This window comes from Microtus ochrogaster, chromosome 8, assembly GCF_000317375.1.
Source record: "Microtus ochrogaster isolate Prairie Vole_2 chromosome 8, MicOch1.0, whole genome shotgun sequence".
In the NCBI taxonomy this organism is placed as follows: Eukaryota; Metazoa; Chordata; class Mammalia; order Rodentia; family Cricetidae; genus Microtus; species Microtus ochrogaster.
The window spans coordinates 21,462,188-21,479,453 of NC_022015.1; the positions used below are offsets into that span (position 1 = coordinate 21,462,188).

The 17,266-nt window shown below is 44.1% G+C and overlaps 2 protein-coding genes across 4 annotated transcripts in view; one reads left to right on the forward strand and one right to left on the reverse strand.

Annotated features, from left to right (window-relative positions):
* The window catches only part of Inpp5f (inositol polyphosphate-5-phosphatase F), an 83,108-nt gene extending 73,058 nt beyond the window's left edge, over positions 1 to 10,050 (forward strand). For both annotated transcript variants that reach the window (XM_013347870.2, XM_005351350.2), the window contains 5 exons: positions 2,706 to 2,777; positions 4,046 to 4,119; positions 5,198 to 5,326; positions 5,804 to 5,891; positions 7,632 to 10,050. In XM_013347870.2, coding sequence (XP_013203324.1) covers positions 2,706 to 2,777; positions 4,046 to 4,119; positions 5,198 to 5,326; positions 5,804 to 5,891; positions 7,632 to 8,781 — 1,513 coding nt within the window. In that variant the 3' untranslated portion in view covers positions 8,782 to 10,050. The remainder of the gene's footprint in view (positions 1 to 2,705; positions 2,778 to 4,045; positions 4,120 to 5,197; positions 5,327 to 5,803; positions 5,892 to 7,631) is intronic.
* Positions 10,051 to 10,371: 321 nt separating this feature from the next.
* Positions 10,372 to 17,266, reverse strand: part of Mcmbp (minichromosome maintenance complex binding protein) — a 46,184-nt gene continuing 39,289 nt past the window's right edge. For both annotated transcript variants that reach the window (XM_005351352.2, XM_005351351.2), the window contains exons 14-16: positions 15,523 to 15,687; positions 13,291 to 13,379; positions 10,372 to 12,193 (exon numbers count right to left, since the gene is read on the reverse strand). In XM_005351352.2, the coding sequence (XP_005351409.1) occupies positions 12,067 to 12,193; positions 13,291 to 13,379; positions 15,523 to 15,687 (381 nt within the window). In that variant the 3' untranslated portion in view covers positions 10,372 to 12,066. The remainder of the gene's footprint in view (positions 12,194 to 13,290; positions 13,380 to 15,522; positions 15,688 to 17,266) is intronic.

Genomic DNA, 17,266 nt, shown 5'->3' on the forward strand with positions numbered 1-17,266 from the left:
GAGAGAGAGAGAGAGAGAGAGAGAGAGAGAGAGAGAGAGAGAGAGAGAGAGAGCCTAAACATGACTGTTTCTGTGTGAAAGGGTAGGTTGTGATGGACCGCAGGTCTCCAGACTTGTATGGCAAGCGCCCTTTCAGTGACCTCACGGCCAGACTATTTGTCTTTTTGTCCTTGAGCTATAATAGTTTTTTCTGAAGACCAGGGCTAGGATTCGAGTTGGGGAATAAGGCAGAACTATGCAAATTTAGGAGTTAGATAGTCTTTATAGAAATATTTGATGTTTTATTCTTTATGCTACTGTTATTATTTTTAAAATACGGCCGTAGTGCATTGTCCTGAAGATTGCTTTGGCAACGCGTTAGATTCTGTTGCATTCACTGCAGTATCAGTAGTGTAAACTGTTCTGGAAAGCAGTTTACGAGCCTTCCGCAGGGGAGGCCAGAAGCGGCCGTGGGAATTGTCCACACCGCATCTGGTCTGTGCGCAGTGCGACAACGTTGCACAGCCACGGGACAGAAGCAGCTCTCCCGGACTTTGTCTCCTTCCTGCCTGCGCCCTGGCCGCCCCAGTTGCTGCAGAACTCCGGACTTTAGTGATCGCAGAGAGGAGGCTTAGATTTGGACGGAACTAGGAGACGTGCAGACTGGTCCCTGAGCAACTGCGGAGGCTGCGGTCCCCTGCGCCCTGCTCCCTGCCTCTGCGCTCTGTCTGCTCTGCAGACAGAGGATGCCGCGCTTCAATCGGCCGCCGCCCCCTGCTCCTCGCGCACCACCTGCCAATGCTGCGGAGCCCAAGTCCGATGGTGTTCTCGCCATGACTTTTAAGATTTTCCTCCTCTTTGCAGGACTTATGGTTAAAGTACCTGTGGGGCTATATTTTTCTTGTAAATTGCTTCTTTTCCAAAGCCTGATGTTGATGTCCCCGGAAGACAGCGCCTTTTATGCTACCATTGTCTCCGTGGTCGGGCTGCATGTGGTTTTGGCAATTTTTATTTTTATAGTATGGAAGGAGGGTTTGCCACAGTGGCGGGAAAACAAAAATGATTAGGGCAGCAGGGAAGAGCTGCAGTGCTGGGGGTGGGGGAGTTATAAATAAGGGTTTTTTTTCTTTTTCCTTTTTCTTTCTTGTTCGTATCAAATGTGCTTTTTTTTTTTTATTTTTAAGGGTAGGGGGTGGGTAGGGAGAATTATATACTGCACCTAAGAATGCAGTAAAAATGGGGTGGGGGGAAAGGCCGACAACACTCGACCGCTTGTTTCGTGCCAAATGCTTTTAGATAAGGACATGATGTTTTTGTCTGATGTAAATACTAACTCTAGAATAGGCAGCCAGGATGGAAGTAACACTGTAATTAGATTTTTTTTTTTTCGTAAAATTTGTGTCGTGATGTAATTTTTGTGGCGTGGTGTGACTCAACTCAGCGGCAGTTTTTACAATACAGTAAGTATCCGTGTTGTTCTGTGTCATTTTCCGCGAGGCTGCCGAGATTGCTGCATTGAATGGTGTTCTCGTGTTCAGATATTGGCTGCCAGAATCAGCCCTCATCGGTTTTATTAGGTGCTTCCGTGCTAGTACATTCATTGAGGGCTTAAGTGTAGGCGAAACCTGAGGAATTCATTTAAAATGGAAACTGTTGGATTTAGGTTGCAACAAGGTGCTGCTGACGCAGAAAACTGAAAGGAAGGTTTCTGTAAATCCACCCTTCTCTGCAGCACCTCTAACAATGACTTCCCCATGGCAAGTTAGCTAGTGGTTAAAGTTCCATCTGCAGTAGATGTTTCCTATTTGGTGTTTTGTTTGTTTTGGCTTTTGTCACTGCTTTGATAGAAATAGCGGATGGGTTTTTAAATCCTAAAGCGCGAATATCTTGCGATGGTATCAGAAAGTCAGCCATCGGCACGCGGGTTTATCGATTTGGCTGGAAAAGCTTCTCGTGCCAGATTAGAAATTATGTTAAATTTTTGAGTTTGGATTATGCCTGCTTGTTGACTGTATTAGTCCTTGTATTAGTTCCTTATTAGAAAAATTTCAAGATGTGCATTTCACTGATGCCATTAAATATGGCTCACCACTCATTTGAATTATATTCAAATCTATTTTGGTATTTGGAGTGTGGGGGGAGTGCAACAAAATGGCCTTGGGCAATGTTTACTGATTCCTTGAAAGCTGAGTGTAATCTATATTGGGAAAATGGAGCGTGGCTCGCCGTGCTCCCTCCGTGTTCACAACCGTTTCGTTTATCTAAGGCGCTTTCAAAATAGCTGTTTCCTAGTGCTGCAGAAATATCCTTGGTGTCTAGTGTCTATTTTGAACACTGGCAAATGTAAACGAACAGATTTCTCTTTCTGGGCGTCACGGTTTTTCTTCTTCCCAGTAGCCACCTCTCTATCGCTGTCCAGTTCCCGCGCTTACATTATCCCCTTTTCCTTTGAAGCCTCTGCCCCCTGCTGGCCGTGTCTAGGAACAGCCTTCCCTTCAGCTCTGGCCTTTTATCCAAATCCACCCCCACTCAAAGGTGGGGGTGGGGAGGTGTTGTTTTTTTTCTTTTCCCCAAATGGATAGATGTTTTTGTATTACATTTAACTTCAGAAGTAGAATTATTCCATTTTCGTTTGTTCCCCCTGGGCAATCTTTTGTCATAAGTGGGGATATGCTTGCTAAAAAAAAAATGTGGATGAAAGTAATTTGGGTACCGTGTCTGCGCAGCCTCACCGATGCTGCTCACAGAGATGTGGACGTGCTGCTGCTGCTCTCTAACTCCGCCTACTACGTGGCCTAGTAAGTTCGCATTCATTTAAAGCTTTTGTTTTTTTGGTAAATAATTTGGTTTTGAGAATTAACTTTTTTTGTTTTCATGTTTATATATGAAATTTCACTGATCCCTTTAAATCATCATGTTTGATTTATCACTGTTTTAGTATTATTTGGTGTTCATCAAAGCCTGGGCGCTACGCATAGATTTTTTGTTTTCATGAATGGCTGCGTGTCATGGCTCGTTTTGCTGTATTTCTCCCTGCTGTTGGACACTGAACTCCTTGCAGCTTTTTGTCACTGAATGATGCAGCTCTGCAGATGCATAGCTTGCGTATGCGCATGCGCACGTCAGTGTCTCCATGGTTACAAGCATATGATTATGTGAGTTTCAGTGTCTCCTTGGTTACAAGCATCTGATGAATTATGTGACTTTGGTGGTTTGTTAGCGCCATCTCCAAACGGGCATTTAGCCGTGACACTGCCAAAACTGAAGTGTCTGTTTCTGGAGCAGCCAGAATTCAGGTTTAGCGTATATTTCCTGAGTAAATATTTCCTTTCTTTTGGCACAGTTTGAGCTGCCATTTTCCTGTCATTCTCTAAGCCTTTTAGCATACATAATGACCCTTTTCCTCTTTGATTCAGGTATCAGGCCCATTATTCCTTATTATTATTCCCCAACTAAGGTGTTCCAATATGTGTACTACTTTCATTTTAATTAGTTTTCATTTTGTGTTTATAAAACTGAAATTATTTTTGCCTTGTAATTGATTTCCTTTTTATATGTAAAATTCTCCAATAGTGGTAAAACTACGTTGTTTTTTTTTGTTTTGGTTTGGTTTTTTCGAGACAGGGTTTCTCTGTGGCTTTGGAGCCTGTCCTGGAACTTTCTCTGTAGACCAGGCTGGTCTCGAACTCACAGAGATCCGCCTGCCTCTGCCTCCAGGAGTGCTGGGATTAAAGGCGTGCGCCACCATCGCCCTGCCGTTTTTTTTTTTTTTTTTTTTTTAAACACAGGGTCTTCAGTCTGTTATGTAGCCCAGGGCTGTCCTGGACTTAATATGTAGACCAGGCTGGTCTGGAACTCACAGAAATGCATGGGCTTCTGCCTCCTGCGTGCTGGGCTGTTACTCTTGTTTTATATATACTTTTTAATGTTCACTTTGTTCTAGAATGCATGCGGGGAAGATTCTATTCTAATTGCATGTGGTAGCTTGTTATATTGTGCCTCTGCTTTGGAGTCACAGCCAGATAGACATTTGCTTTTAACCCTCTTTTCACTCCCTTGTCCCTAGTTATGATGATGAAGTTGATAAAGTAAACCAGTATCAACGGCTGAGCCTAGAGGACCTGGAAAAAATCGAAATAGGTAAATGCAAACACACTAACTAACTCAGAATAATCCAAGCCACCCGTAGTGGCAGACTTCCCTTTTCTCTTTAGAGACTAGTGATGGGCACCGTCACTTTCATCTTGTGCTTTGTGAAAAGAACTCCAGTCACCAGAAAGCTTAAGCAATTACTATTGAAGTAGTGTTTTGTTTTTTCTTTTTGTTTCTTTTTTGGTTTTTTGAGACAGGGTTTCTCAGGGTAGCTTTGGAGCCTGTCCTGGCACTAGCTCTTGTAGACCACGCTGACCTTGAACTCGAGTGCTGGGATTAAAGGCGCCACCACAGCCCTGCTTGAAGCAGTGTTCTTATGGCCTCATTAAGTCATGTTTGTGATAGAACCGTAACAAGGCCGCCTTGTTATGGTTGTAGGGCATGGACATGCATGAAATGTTACCCATGAGTAACACATGCATAAAAACATTTTTTTTTATGGGGCTGAAGAGATGGCTCAAAGGTTAAGAGCACTGGCACCTCTTCCAAATGTGTTCATTTCAATTCCCAGAAATCACATGGTAGCTCAACTATCTATGAGATCTGGCGCCCTCTTCTGTCCTGCAGGCATACATGCAGGAAAAATACCATACACATAATAAGTAAATAAATATACTTTCTATTGTTGTTTTTCAAGACAGGGCTGTTTCTGTGTAACAACCCTGGCTGTCCTGGAACTACCTCTTGAGACCAGGCTGGCCTCAAACTCACAGAAATTCTCCTGCCTCTGCCTGCCCTAAAACAAAACAATTTTATGCTGGGCAGTGGTGTTGCATACCTTTAATCCCAGCACTCGGGAGGCAGAGGCAGGAGCATGTCTATGAGTTTGAGGCCAGCCTGGTCTACAGAGTGAATTCCAGGACAGCCAGAGCTGTTACACAGAGAAATCCAGTCTTGGAAGAACAAAAACAAGACAACCCATTTTTACAATTTGTTATAAGTTTATACCTTTTTATTTAGATTATGAAAAGAAATATGCTCACAGTTAACTGATACATGTGTGTTTGAAGTAAAGGAAGAGAATGTTATATGCAGAAACAAAAATTTAAACATCCTCCTTTGTTAGGTCCTGAACCTACTCTTTTCGGCAAACCAAAGTTTTCCTGCATGCGACTGCACTACAGGTGTAAAGGGTCGAGTGGTTACTTCCACACACTCAGAGCTGTGATACGCAGTCCGGAAGAGGATGGGAAAGGTATGAAAGAGGGATTAGTAACAGTTCATTGCTTGGGACACTGGTTAGAACGGACTCTCTGTTCCTGTTTAAATGGGTGGTGTAGTCTGGGCAAGGAGCTGTGTGGCAGGAGTTGTAGTGTTTGGTCCTGAAGGAGGTTACACGGGTTCTAGGCTTTTCCCACCTAGTCTTAAGAGGCAGCAGACATGGACCACTCCTTGTTTGTGGGTGCTGTCCTGGCGCCTCCCAGTCATTAGATCCCTGAGCGCTAACCAGGTGTTTGCTGCTCATTTAGCTCTTTTGCTCTTGACTCTGTTCTGTTAAAATCACCGTTTAGAACATTTTGGTTTAGTAAGGTGGAGGGTAGTGAACAAGCAGCAGTTTTCTGTAGGTTGTAGGCAAACTAGTATTTAAACCTGTGGCCCCAAGTCAAATTCAAGCTGAGACTATTCTATTGTAGTGTTTGGGCAATTAGTAAGGGCTGTGTTTGAATTCCAGATACTCTTCAGTGCATCGCAGAGATGCTGCAGATCACCAAGCAAGCCATGGGGCTGGATGTTCCCATAGTTGAGAAGAAGCTTGAGAGGTCAGTATCAAGAGAAGACATCATTTAGAGCCGGATGCAGAAGTGCACACCTGAAATCCAGCATCTGTGAGGCGGACGAGTTCAAGGCCAGACTGGGTATAGAGACTTAAAACAGGAACAAAACCCCACCCAAACAGCAGCAAAATACCTCACACACTGCATAAATGCACTATCATGGTTCTTAAGAAATACAACTTAAAACACCATAGAGTGCTGGCATTATAGGCTTATGCCACCAGACCCATTTATACTGTGCTGGAGACTGAGCACATGGTTTCATGCATGCCAGGGAAGTCTCCTACCAACCGAGCCAAAGGCCCTTTGTTTTGGGGAGACAGGCTTCAATTCTTGATGTTGCCTCAGCCCTAGAATGCAGGGTTTGGAGTGTACACCGCCTAGCTGTGGTAGGTTAGCTCTCTGTTGACTGTACCTTCTCTCTCTCTGGAACCCTGAAGAAGCTTCAGGGTCCTTCTGTTTTGTTGCCTGTTAAAATGAGATAATGAATGTCAGAAAGGTTGCAGATTGAATGGTAATGTACTTAGAAACACCTAGCACATAGCCTTAAAAATCCAACTGGTAAAAAGTTTGATTGCCGCCTTTTATCTTTTCATGCTTAGTTGATTTCCTCAGAAGAGGGACCAGGAGAATGCACTGAGGGAGACTGCTTCCTCGTTTGCCACTCTTAACCCTGCAGCACCTTAGAGACCTTAATTTCAGCTTAAGGAATTCTTAACTGACCCAGGTTTTTATTTTCTCAAGTGACATGGTACTTCTATTTCGATATCCAGATGTGTTTAATGCAAATACTAGCCTTTCCATTAGTACTTAGCTGAGCAATACGTGTAAAACTGATGAAACATGGCTCACAGGGCCTAAGACAAAGTCCTTCTGCTTGGACTACAAGTGATGCTCTCTGAGCTCTAAAGTAACCAGAGGGCACGTCCCAATGTCATGAGTATACAGAGAAATGCAGGGTTTTAAGCAGATGTTCCTACCAGCAGGTTATTTCACATTTACAGTATGTGGGCTTTTCCTTCTGAGCACTGCTCAGGCGCTAGGGTAGGAGAGCTGTTCCTGTCCATTCTTAATGGCGACAGCTACTCGGGCACCTACTCTTCCTGCAGTGCTCTTGTGGTAGGTGATCCTGCATGAGCTGAGTGCTGATGTGCACACAGGGACATCTGATGACAAAGGAGAGAACACAGATTAACTATATTAGATATCCCAGATCCATCCTAAGGCTTGGGATTCCTGCAGGTTCTCACTGCAGCCAGCTTAGACCTGCATGTGTGGTACAGCCACTGCACTAGACTTTCATGCATGCATTAGACTTTCACTTGTCAGAACAGCAGCCTCATGCCACACGAGGCCCTGGCCTTTGAAGTGTGGCAGGTCCCAGTTCAGTTATGCTGAAATCACACTACTGCACACTAGCCATTTTAAAGACCTCGTGCAAAAGGAACAAGATACAAGTCTCTGTATGTCTGTGTTGAATTGTAGTATTCAGTGTGTAAGTAAACCTTTGATTCTACCTGCTCTAATGTGGCTGCTACAAAGTTTTTAGTTATATCCCTGTCTTTCTATCAGCTGGTGTTTAGTGTCAACTGCAGGTATTTGGGTTTATCAGTTAGCAGTGCCCTGCTCCCAAGAAATCTGGGCTACTTACAAAGCATTTAGTGGTATTAGTTGGTGTATTTTGGATTCCATGAGAAATTAACTTCTTTCTCTTCTAACTTACAGGAAAAGCAGTAAGCCTCACGAAGACATCATTGGTATCAGATCCCAAAATCAAGGCTCTCTGGCCCAGGGGAAAAGCTTTTTAATGAGCAAATTTTCATCTCTAAATCAAAAAGTGAAGCAGACCAAATCCAATGTGAACATCGGCAACCTACGGAAATTAGGAAACTTTACAAAGCCTGAAATGAAAGTGAACTTTCTAAAGCCAAACCTAAAAGTCAATCTTTGGAAGTCAGACAGCAGTCTTGAGACCATGGAAAACCCGGGAGCGATGGATAATAATAAGGCCCAAGGGGAGTCTGATGGGGACATGTCTTCAGATAATGAGTCTTACCACTCCGATGAATTCCTTACCAACTCTAAGTCTGAGGAAGACAGGCAGCTAGCCGATTCTTTAGAGAGTGTAGGGCCAATAGATTATGTTCTCCCAAGCTGTGGTATTATTGCTTCAGCTCCTCGACTAGGCAGCCGATCCCAGTCTGCCAGCAGCACTGACGTCAGCATTCCTGTCCCCTCAGAAGCTACTGTTGGTCATGGAAGTGGACCTGGAAAAGGCCAGGAGTCTCCCTTGAAGAAAACCCCTTCTGCTGACAACATACGTGTACTGACTGGCTTTGCCAAGCCTGTGGACGTCTACTGCCACAGATTTGTACAGGATGCACAGGACAAAATGTCTGAGCTGTCAGAGAAGAGGTCTGTGTCTCACAATAGTGAGGAAGGAAATCAAAAGACTAACCCTGTTTCTAATGAAGAAAACCAGTTGGAACCTGTGGGACTGGTGCCTTCTCGACCATCCCAGTTAAATGTCTCCTGTTCTTTGGCAGGCCCACAGTTTTTGTCAGTTGAACCAGCACATCCAGGGGTCTCTCAGCAGAGCCCCAGTTCCGGGTCCAGCCTGCTGGATCTGGAAGCAGGGCTTTGTGTGACCCCTTCTCCAGAGAGCGGCAGCAGAGCAGTCTCTCCCTTTGCAAAGATCCGCAGCTCCATGGTCCAGGTTGCTAGTATTACCCAAGCTGGGCTAACACATGGGATAAATTTGGCAGTGGCCAAAGTTCAAAAGAGTCCAGCAGAACCTGAAGTGGTCAATGAAATTCAGCAAAATGAACTTAAAAATATGTTTACACAATGCCAGACACGAATAATTCGAATTTAGATTTTAGTCACAATCTTAAGGTTTTTATTTAAAAACTCAAAATGAAGTTTTCACCTACTGGACTTTTTTTTTTTTTTTTAAAGAAACAGTTTCTCTGTGTATCCCTGACTGTCCTGGAACTTGCTCTGTAGACCAGGCTGGCCTTGAATTTAGTCCATCTGCCTTCTGAGTACTAGAATTAAAGGCTTGCCCCACTAACACCCAGCCATTTCAGGCTATTTTAACCAGTACTGCGTTTATGGATTACAAATTCTAATTACATTGTTGACTGGCACTTGTTTTACAAGGAGTCTGAACCTGAGCAAATTCCCAGATGTCCAGACTACAAGTGACCATCTTAGACTGTAGGCCAGCCTAGCAAATACACAACAGAGTGGTTTGTTGATCTCATTTGGGAAGGTTCAGGAAAAGAACCAAACTGGTGTTTGGAGGGAAAGGGGAGCTAGTCTCGGAAGCAGATGCAGTGTGGATCCACCATGTAAAGTTAGCGTTCTCCCGCTCCGTCAGTTCATTCCTGTACCCTAGATGGGAAATTAGACATTTAGATTTTAGTGACTTACTAGTGTGCAGAAGTATCTAAATTTTTTTTTTAAAAAGTAGTTTTACCAGCTTAACCATTCTCTATGAAGTTGAGAACCAATAATGGTAAATGATGTATTTTCTTTGATTCCGTTTCTCCCGTATTCTTTCTTTCTCTCCCAAATTCCTGAACACACACGGGCTTGCCTGTCATAAAGCCCACCTGCTTCAGGAACAGAAGATCATGTATACTGACTATCTCTAGAAAATCAAGTTTTAACTCTTTCAAGAGGGACACTTAGCATCTTTTTTAGGTTCAAGAACCTAAAATGCAGGTTAATACTGGTTTTCTAAGTGACTGGCCACCAAGATCACTGGCCTCTGCACCCCAGAGAAGGCTGTACGGCACATTCCAGCAAGTACCGGCGTCTGGCATCCTTAGAGCCTTACCCTTGTGAAGTGACTCAGTTGAACATTCTGTCTGCTGTGACCTGATAAGCATTCCGTTTTTGTTATTTATTGACGTGTCGAGTCCTGTGACTGTTAAAGCACCACTGTAGCACAAAGCATCAATGTGTATGAGAATTCCTTGTACAGCATTTAACAGTACTTTGGTTTTCAAAGAATTCATAAGTGGCAAGTGTGCTACAACCAAACACTTGTTTTGAACTTTTTTGATTAAAGTGTTCTTACTTTAAAAATGGAAACTGTATTTTAAGTCCCAAACATTAAAAACTAGATGCTGCAGTCTGTCCTTTCCCCTCTTTTCCTTCAGGCTCTGGATCCAGGTAGTTAAGTGCTGGCAGCTGGGTTGGGGTGGGGGTTGGGTTTGCAGAGAGGTGACCCCCAGGAAAATCCGGCAACACAAATGAAGGCAATGGTTATTTCCAAAGAGGCCATAGATGCCTGGTCAGGGCTGCAGCTTGCCTTGACGCAGAGCTATGACATGAACATCCTTTGTGTAGGCCAGGAAGAGACGGTGCCTCAAAAGGCTGAAGGTTCTGGTCTCTTCTAGTTTGACTTGGGTAGACGACATCCTGTGCTTCTAATTCATGAAAAAACGCCCACGGGTACTGGTAATTTGAAGTTTTATTTACTGGACATGGTTACTCAAGGGAACTTTTCTGTAAGATCAAGCAAAATTATGACTTCTCTTTGGTAAATTACAGTTTACATTGGTACAGTTTGACAAGACAAACTAAAAACTTTGTTCTAGGACAAAAAAGTATTTTCAAAAATCTATGTGAACATCTTATTTTCAAAGGTTTAAGGAAGAGCTTGTCTACCAGTTATAAAAATGAAAACCAGTTAGAATTCTAATATGAACACTATTTACATTAGCTTAGAAAAATAGATTTGAGGTTAGGAAAGAATGCTGAACAACTAGTAGTCTGTACTTCCTCTCATCAAGCTAATTCCTTGACTTATCAAGGCTGACCCTGTTTCCTTGGTTAACAATGTCAATGCAAGCCTCTTCAGCAGGAAAAAGATAAGGGACCACTGAACTCACCTGTTTCCAAATGAATTCATCTTCAAGCGCACCACAGAGAGCTTAAAAGCACTATTCTAACCTTTCTGAAGATTACTGTTGCCACAATTCTATATTAATTTGCAAATTATAAGTAATAACTTTTATTTGAAAATATGCATATCAAAATGAATAGGTCTGGGAAGCCTACTTGTAATGTATGGGCCTTTACCGCACTAGCAAATGATGTTACCCATCTAACACACTTGGAAGCTATCTGATAAACTCATATTAAAAGCTTAAAATCCAGCACGATCATCAAATCAGCTAAATAATGAGGAAAATGATTCAAAGTCACCCCCCCACACACACACACCAGGCTAAGGGTGCAGCTTAGTGGTAGAGAACACATCTCACGTGAGAGGCCAGAGTTCAACACACAGCACCGGAAAAAAGATTAACTCAAGTCTTCATGTTCGGACAAGGTTCCCTTCAGAGTCCCTTAAAATGACAGTTCCCAAATGCAGGGTGTGAGAGGAGCTAAGAACAATGTAGTGACCTGAATCACAGAGCCGCATCTGTCCCATCAAGAGCCTCCTGTCTGAGGGTGTCCTTTCATGGAAACAAAATGATGATCACATTTTGGCAAAATCAATTGGCAACCCTACTCCAGAAATCTCTGGAAGTATTACTAGTGTATGAAATCTAAAAGTTGGGGACGCCTGCCATGGAAAAGCCTACTTCTGCAGGTTATTAACAGCTGCTAAGGGGGGAAAGTATCTGTCCAGATGTGGACACTGACACTAGAGAGCTCACGAATCAATGCCAAGTACGTCCCAACTAGATAAACTCAGACAGACGGTATTCACACAGATGTGGATGCACAGCTTCAGGGGAATGGCATGTGCGTCCCGACTAGATAAACTCAGACAGACTGCACTCACACAGGCGTGGATGCACAGCTTCAGGGGAAGCCGGCATTCGAAGAGTCTGGCCTAAGCTGTAGCTACGGCTAAGGAAATGGTATGATCAGCAACATTATCATTATTAAACCTTTAATATCAAATACATTTTTGTACATCATAACTAATTATAAAACAAACTCCAAAACTCCATAAAACCAGTAAGGTAAAAGCCCTTACAGAGAATCATATAAACTTTAGGTGTCACCAGGCTTGATTTCAGGAAAAGTCATTGTTTTTTTGCCTACAAATCATCTATAAAACAGTATGGTATAAACAGATCTGAGCTGTGCAGCATGGAGGCTGTAGCTTGCCCGTTCTTCTCCAGTTCAGAGTCTAAAGCTCATTCCCGTTCACACACTTGTGCTGCTGAAGCCTGTGTTTTCTGGACGACTCCAGCTGCTTTGCTCTCAGCCATCGCTCTCGTGACAGTGTGGTCTGGCCAGCGCTCAGGGACAGAAACCTGGTTTGAAGTTTAAAAATTACCTAGAGTTAGGAAGATTAACTTAAAGTTTTAAGAACTAAGAAATCTTTGAAGCCCATCAGGAGACAAGAACATGGCTACTACACACGAGCAAAGGCCAGGTGTGACCTCACAAAGAAGCCCTGAGGAGCCAGAATGAGAGGTCTCACTCCTAAAGACTGTGCCCCTGCTGAGACCACTGGTAAATGTAAACCCTGCAGTAAGTACTCCCACCAGGTGGGTATTCTTGATGATGATGATCAGCCCGACTGCCCTTTCCTCTCCCTCCTCCCCTCCGCTCTGCACCCACCCCGTCTACTCCTCTTCTATTCAGAAAAGTGCAGGCCTCCCATGGATATCAATCCATATATCAATTGCAGTAAGACTAATCCCCCCCCTCCCCCCGCAACGTATTAAGACTGGACAAGGTATGAGGAGCAGGGTCCCAAAAGCTGGCAAGAGTCAGAGACAGCCCCTGCACCCACTGTTAGGAGTCCCACAAGAAGACCAAGCTACACATCTGTAACATACAAGCAGAGGGCCTAGGCCAGTCCAGTCTCTATGGGCTCCTATGAGCCCAGGTTAGCTGGTTCTGTGGGTTTACTTGTGTCCTTGAACCCTCTGGCTCCTACCTTCCTTCCACCCCCTCTTCCACAGGGTTTTGTCTATGTTTGTGGGACGCCCAGGGCTGATATCAGGAATCTTCCTCAACCACTCCCTGCCTTATTCATTGAAGCAAGGGCTCTCAACTGAACCCAGATTTTAGGTGGAATCTCAACTTCAGTCCTCAGGCAAAAGCTTTAGGCATCTGCTCAGCCCAGGAAGGTATCTTTGAAGGAAAAGTTCTTTTGCTTTTAGAAGTCTGCCTCAGATACTGTTGAATAAATCAGAAGTGCACACAGCCAAGAGAACAGGGAATTATGAGGCCGGGCGGTGGTGCAGGTCTTTAATCCCTGCACTTGGAAGGCAGAGGCAGGCGGATCTCTCTGGCCCAGGCTAGTCCACAGTGAGTTCCAGGGCAGCCAGTACTGTTACACAGACACCCTGTCTGGAAAAACCAAAGGAAGAAGAGGACTGTGGAGGAGAGCGCCACTTACCGAGCCACCACAAGCAGCTGGTGGAGATCATCTGCTGTGATACTCTGAGGGTCGTTTTTACGCATTTCCACGAAGTCATCTTCAACCGCCTTTACCAAGAGAGCAACATACTTGTAAGCCTCCCTTCAGACCCCTGTAAGTGCATTTCAGACTGTTTCCTTATCTTATAAAGAGAAGAAACATTGTCCTTGACTCCAGCAAAAATAGATGGGCAAATGAGGCAAGATGGGTAAAAAGAGGAAGAACCAAATTTAACCTCCATTACAAAATGCCGCATGGAAATTATTCTACATGCAGCCCAGTCCCATTTGAGAATGCCAAACAGGCAGAGAAGCCAGCATCTTCCATGGTGTGAAGCCATTAAACAGGAAGAGACACCAGAGAAGCTGGCCCAGCAATGGGGGCTGCAGTGCACACCTGTAACCCCAGCAGTCAGAGAGCTGAGGGAGAAGGACCACAAGTTACAGGGCTGTCTGGGACCAACACAGCAGAACACAACGGCTGCACTCGGCTTTGTCAAAACCCCGGAAAGTTCCAGTAACTTAGGAATCAAGAACACAAGTGGCTCTTGGTAAGACATTTCAACTTGTTTTGTTTTCAAACCCCACACCCCCACCTGAGGTAATGTCCTTGAAAACCAACAGCCAAGCGGACTGCTGGAACAGCACTGGAACAGCGGAACAGGCAGGGCTGGAGTTCCTTTAGTGCACACTCACAGAGGACTGCTACTCTGATCTGTAAGGCTGTCATTACCTAATCAAACTTAGACCCCATTATACATGTTCTACTATTGTTACCGCTAATATTTGCTGTGCTTACTATACAAATTATGCACTGGAAAGGGTTGTACACAACACGTTATTATGCCATTACGTGCATGGAAGATCTGGAAGTAGCCAGTTCCAAGTACCTACTGGGGGGACTCTTGAGCACGCATCACTCTTGGATGGGGGAGGGGGTGAGCCACTATATAAAGAATTAAAGGAGATATCAATAAGAAGAAAACAATGTTTAAAAAGAAGCAAATAGGAAATTCTATAGAAAAAAAATAAGGTAACTAATAGCAATAACAAATTGCTACATATAAAAGATTTAAACAGGCACAAAAGTCAACCAACCAACTTCAAGACAGATAAAAAAGAGAAAAGGGAAAATGAACAGAGCTCCAAAGACCACCAAATTCACTGACCAAGTGACAGGAGGGCTAGCGGGAGAGGAAGCAGCAGGGGAACTGAAGGAAATAATGGCCTTAAACCTGAAGGGTGCTTGTTCAAGACATCATCAAATACTGTGCACACCAAGCTCAGCAAACTGCAGCAGGACAGACTCAATAGAAGCCCACTGGCATCTACTCAGGGTCTTGGAGGTGTGCTCCTTAAGGAGAAACGGCTGCTGACAACCCAGGGAATAGACTGTGGCATAGGATAAGAGCTTTAATCCCAACACTCCGGAGGCAGAGGCAGGCAGATCTCTCTTTTAAAAAAAAAAAGGCTCAATGGCAGTGCTTAACCTCATGAAGGCCCTGAGTTTCAAAGAAAACACACCCTCAAGTGACACTAGAGTCCTTCAGATAGGAACAGAAAGCCCGGTAAAGGCAACGGCACAGGGAAATGCTGACCAGTGTAAAGACAGGCAGGGTGGTGTCTGCCTAACCTCACGTTCCCTCCAAGTCCAAGTCTAGCTTGGGCTACATAGTAAAACCACAGATGACTCAAAAAAGCAAAAAAAAATTTTGTTTTCTTGTTTAAGCCTTTCCCCTCTGGTTTGAAAGACAACTGCACAAAGTGATAATTAGGAGTTATGGGCACACAACACACAAGGGCATAATCTGTGAAGTGACAGCATGAACGAGGGAATGAAGAACAGACTGGAAAGGAGCAAATTTTCATGTATTAGTGTAGTTACATCATCTGCCAATCCTAAAGAGACCAAGGCTCCTAACCTGATGAGGTAGGAGACAGACTGCTCGCTGCTCTGACAGACAAAGGAACTGGTTCTGACCCCTAGCGCTGAAAATAATTAAACCAAGCAAACAAAGCCAAAAGCAATTCAAATGCAGAAAGGAGGCGGCAACTAAGTAAAAAGGACAGAGAATGAATCCGCTTCACGCAGCAGATGACACACTAAAGGCTAGAGACGGCAAACACCAACTCTGCCTTACAGGTAACTGCGCTTAAGTCACATTAAGTGAACTCCAAAACTACAAGATTTCTTGCTGCGATGAAGACATACCTTGGTTATGTCATCTGAGATGTTGTAATCCAGAAATCTCAGGAGGGTCAGGTAGATGCGGAACTTGTTGAGCACAGACGGCAGCACGGCTGAGAGAAGGCTGTTCATGTACTCTTCCATGTTGGGCGGGATCAGCTGGGGCTGTAAGTGAATCTGGCAGTCTGCCTGGAAAGAGGAAATGAACTGATTTCCAAGGTCCTAAGATAACCTACATTTAGAGAATGCAGCTCTCAACTTGGAAGGGAATTAGAAAATAGCAGGTATTTGAGGAGGGGAGTATTTTTAAAATCTTAGAGTACTCAATCTGCTGACTGCATCACAAAAGACATGAAACCATCGCAATGTGATTTTCTGTCTGGCTCAAGACAAGATCTTATCCTGTAAATCAGGCTAGCCTTAAAGTCAATCTACAAACATTTAAGATGGACATGGCTCAGCTGGTGAGGATGTCCTCCAGCTCTACATTCCAGCCACTGCACGTGCACACATGCATCGCATGACTGGCAAAAAAAGGAACAAAGGGAGTAAGAACAGCAGTCTGGATTATTAAGGGAAATTAGCTTCTCTTTATTTCTAGATATTACTGGCTCTCCTACTACTAGTAGCTTTGGTTATCTTGTGATATTTGGGTTCTGAACAGTTATAAATTTTTACAATGAGGTAAAATGAGATACCAGATTCCCTTGTTAATAACTAGCAGCTACCATCTCCTTTTTTGTAACTTATCAGTGGAACTCAGAGCCTCACACAGACAGGCAAGTGCTTTACTACTGAGCTGTACTCACAGGTCTTTTGAGGTACTGGTCTTACGATGCCACCAAGGAAGGATGTGACTTGGCCACCTTCTCACCCCAGCCTCCTCAGAGTGTAGGATCACAGGCATGAACACTCCAGGCTCACCCACAATTCATAAATAAATGCAACTTATTAAAATAATAAGCAGCACTGAGCTAAGGAAATGGTTCAGCCTGTGAAGTGCACACCCTCGTGGGGCAGAAGAGACGGGGCAGCAATTTAGAGCACTTAACTACTTTACAGAGGACAGTTCGGATCCCAGCACACACACTGGGTGGCTCACAAATGCATTTAACTTTAGCTCCAAGGCTCCAACCCCCCAGGTCTGGTTTCTGTGGCTGTGAATCAGCATAGGCACACACCCACACTGATAAAATAGTAACACCTGGAGCTGCGGAGCTGGCTCAGTGGTTAGGAGCACTTCCCGTGCTCTTGCAGAAGACCTTGGTCTGGTTCTAGCACATACACGGTGATTAACAGCCAACCCTAACTCCAGCTCCAGGTGATCAAATGCCCTCTTCTGTCCTCCATGGGCACCAGGGCATATAAGTGATGAACACACATACATGTATGCACTCATACACATAAAATAAAATATTAAATAAAGTGTGGCAAACACACATAAAATGTGTTTTGGCGGGGCTGGAGAGATGGCTCAGAGGTTAAGAGCATTGCCTGTTCTTCCAAAGGTCCTGAGTTCAATTCCCAGCAACCACATGGTGGCTTACAACCATCTGTAAAGGGGTCTGGTGCCCTCTTCCGGCCTGCAGACATGCACACAGACAGAATATTGTATACATAATAAATAAATAAATAATATTTTTTTAAAGATGTGTTTTGGCTTGTTTTAGAAAGGGTCTCTCTGTGTAGTCCTGGAGCTCACTATGGAGAACAGCTGGTGTCCAGCTCAGAGATCCGCATGTCTCAAAAAAAATAAACCTTGCCGGGC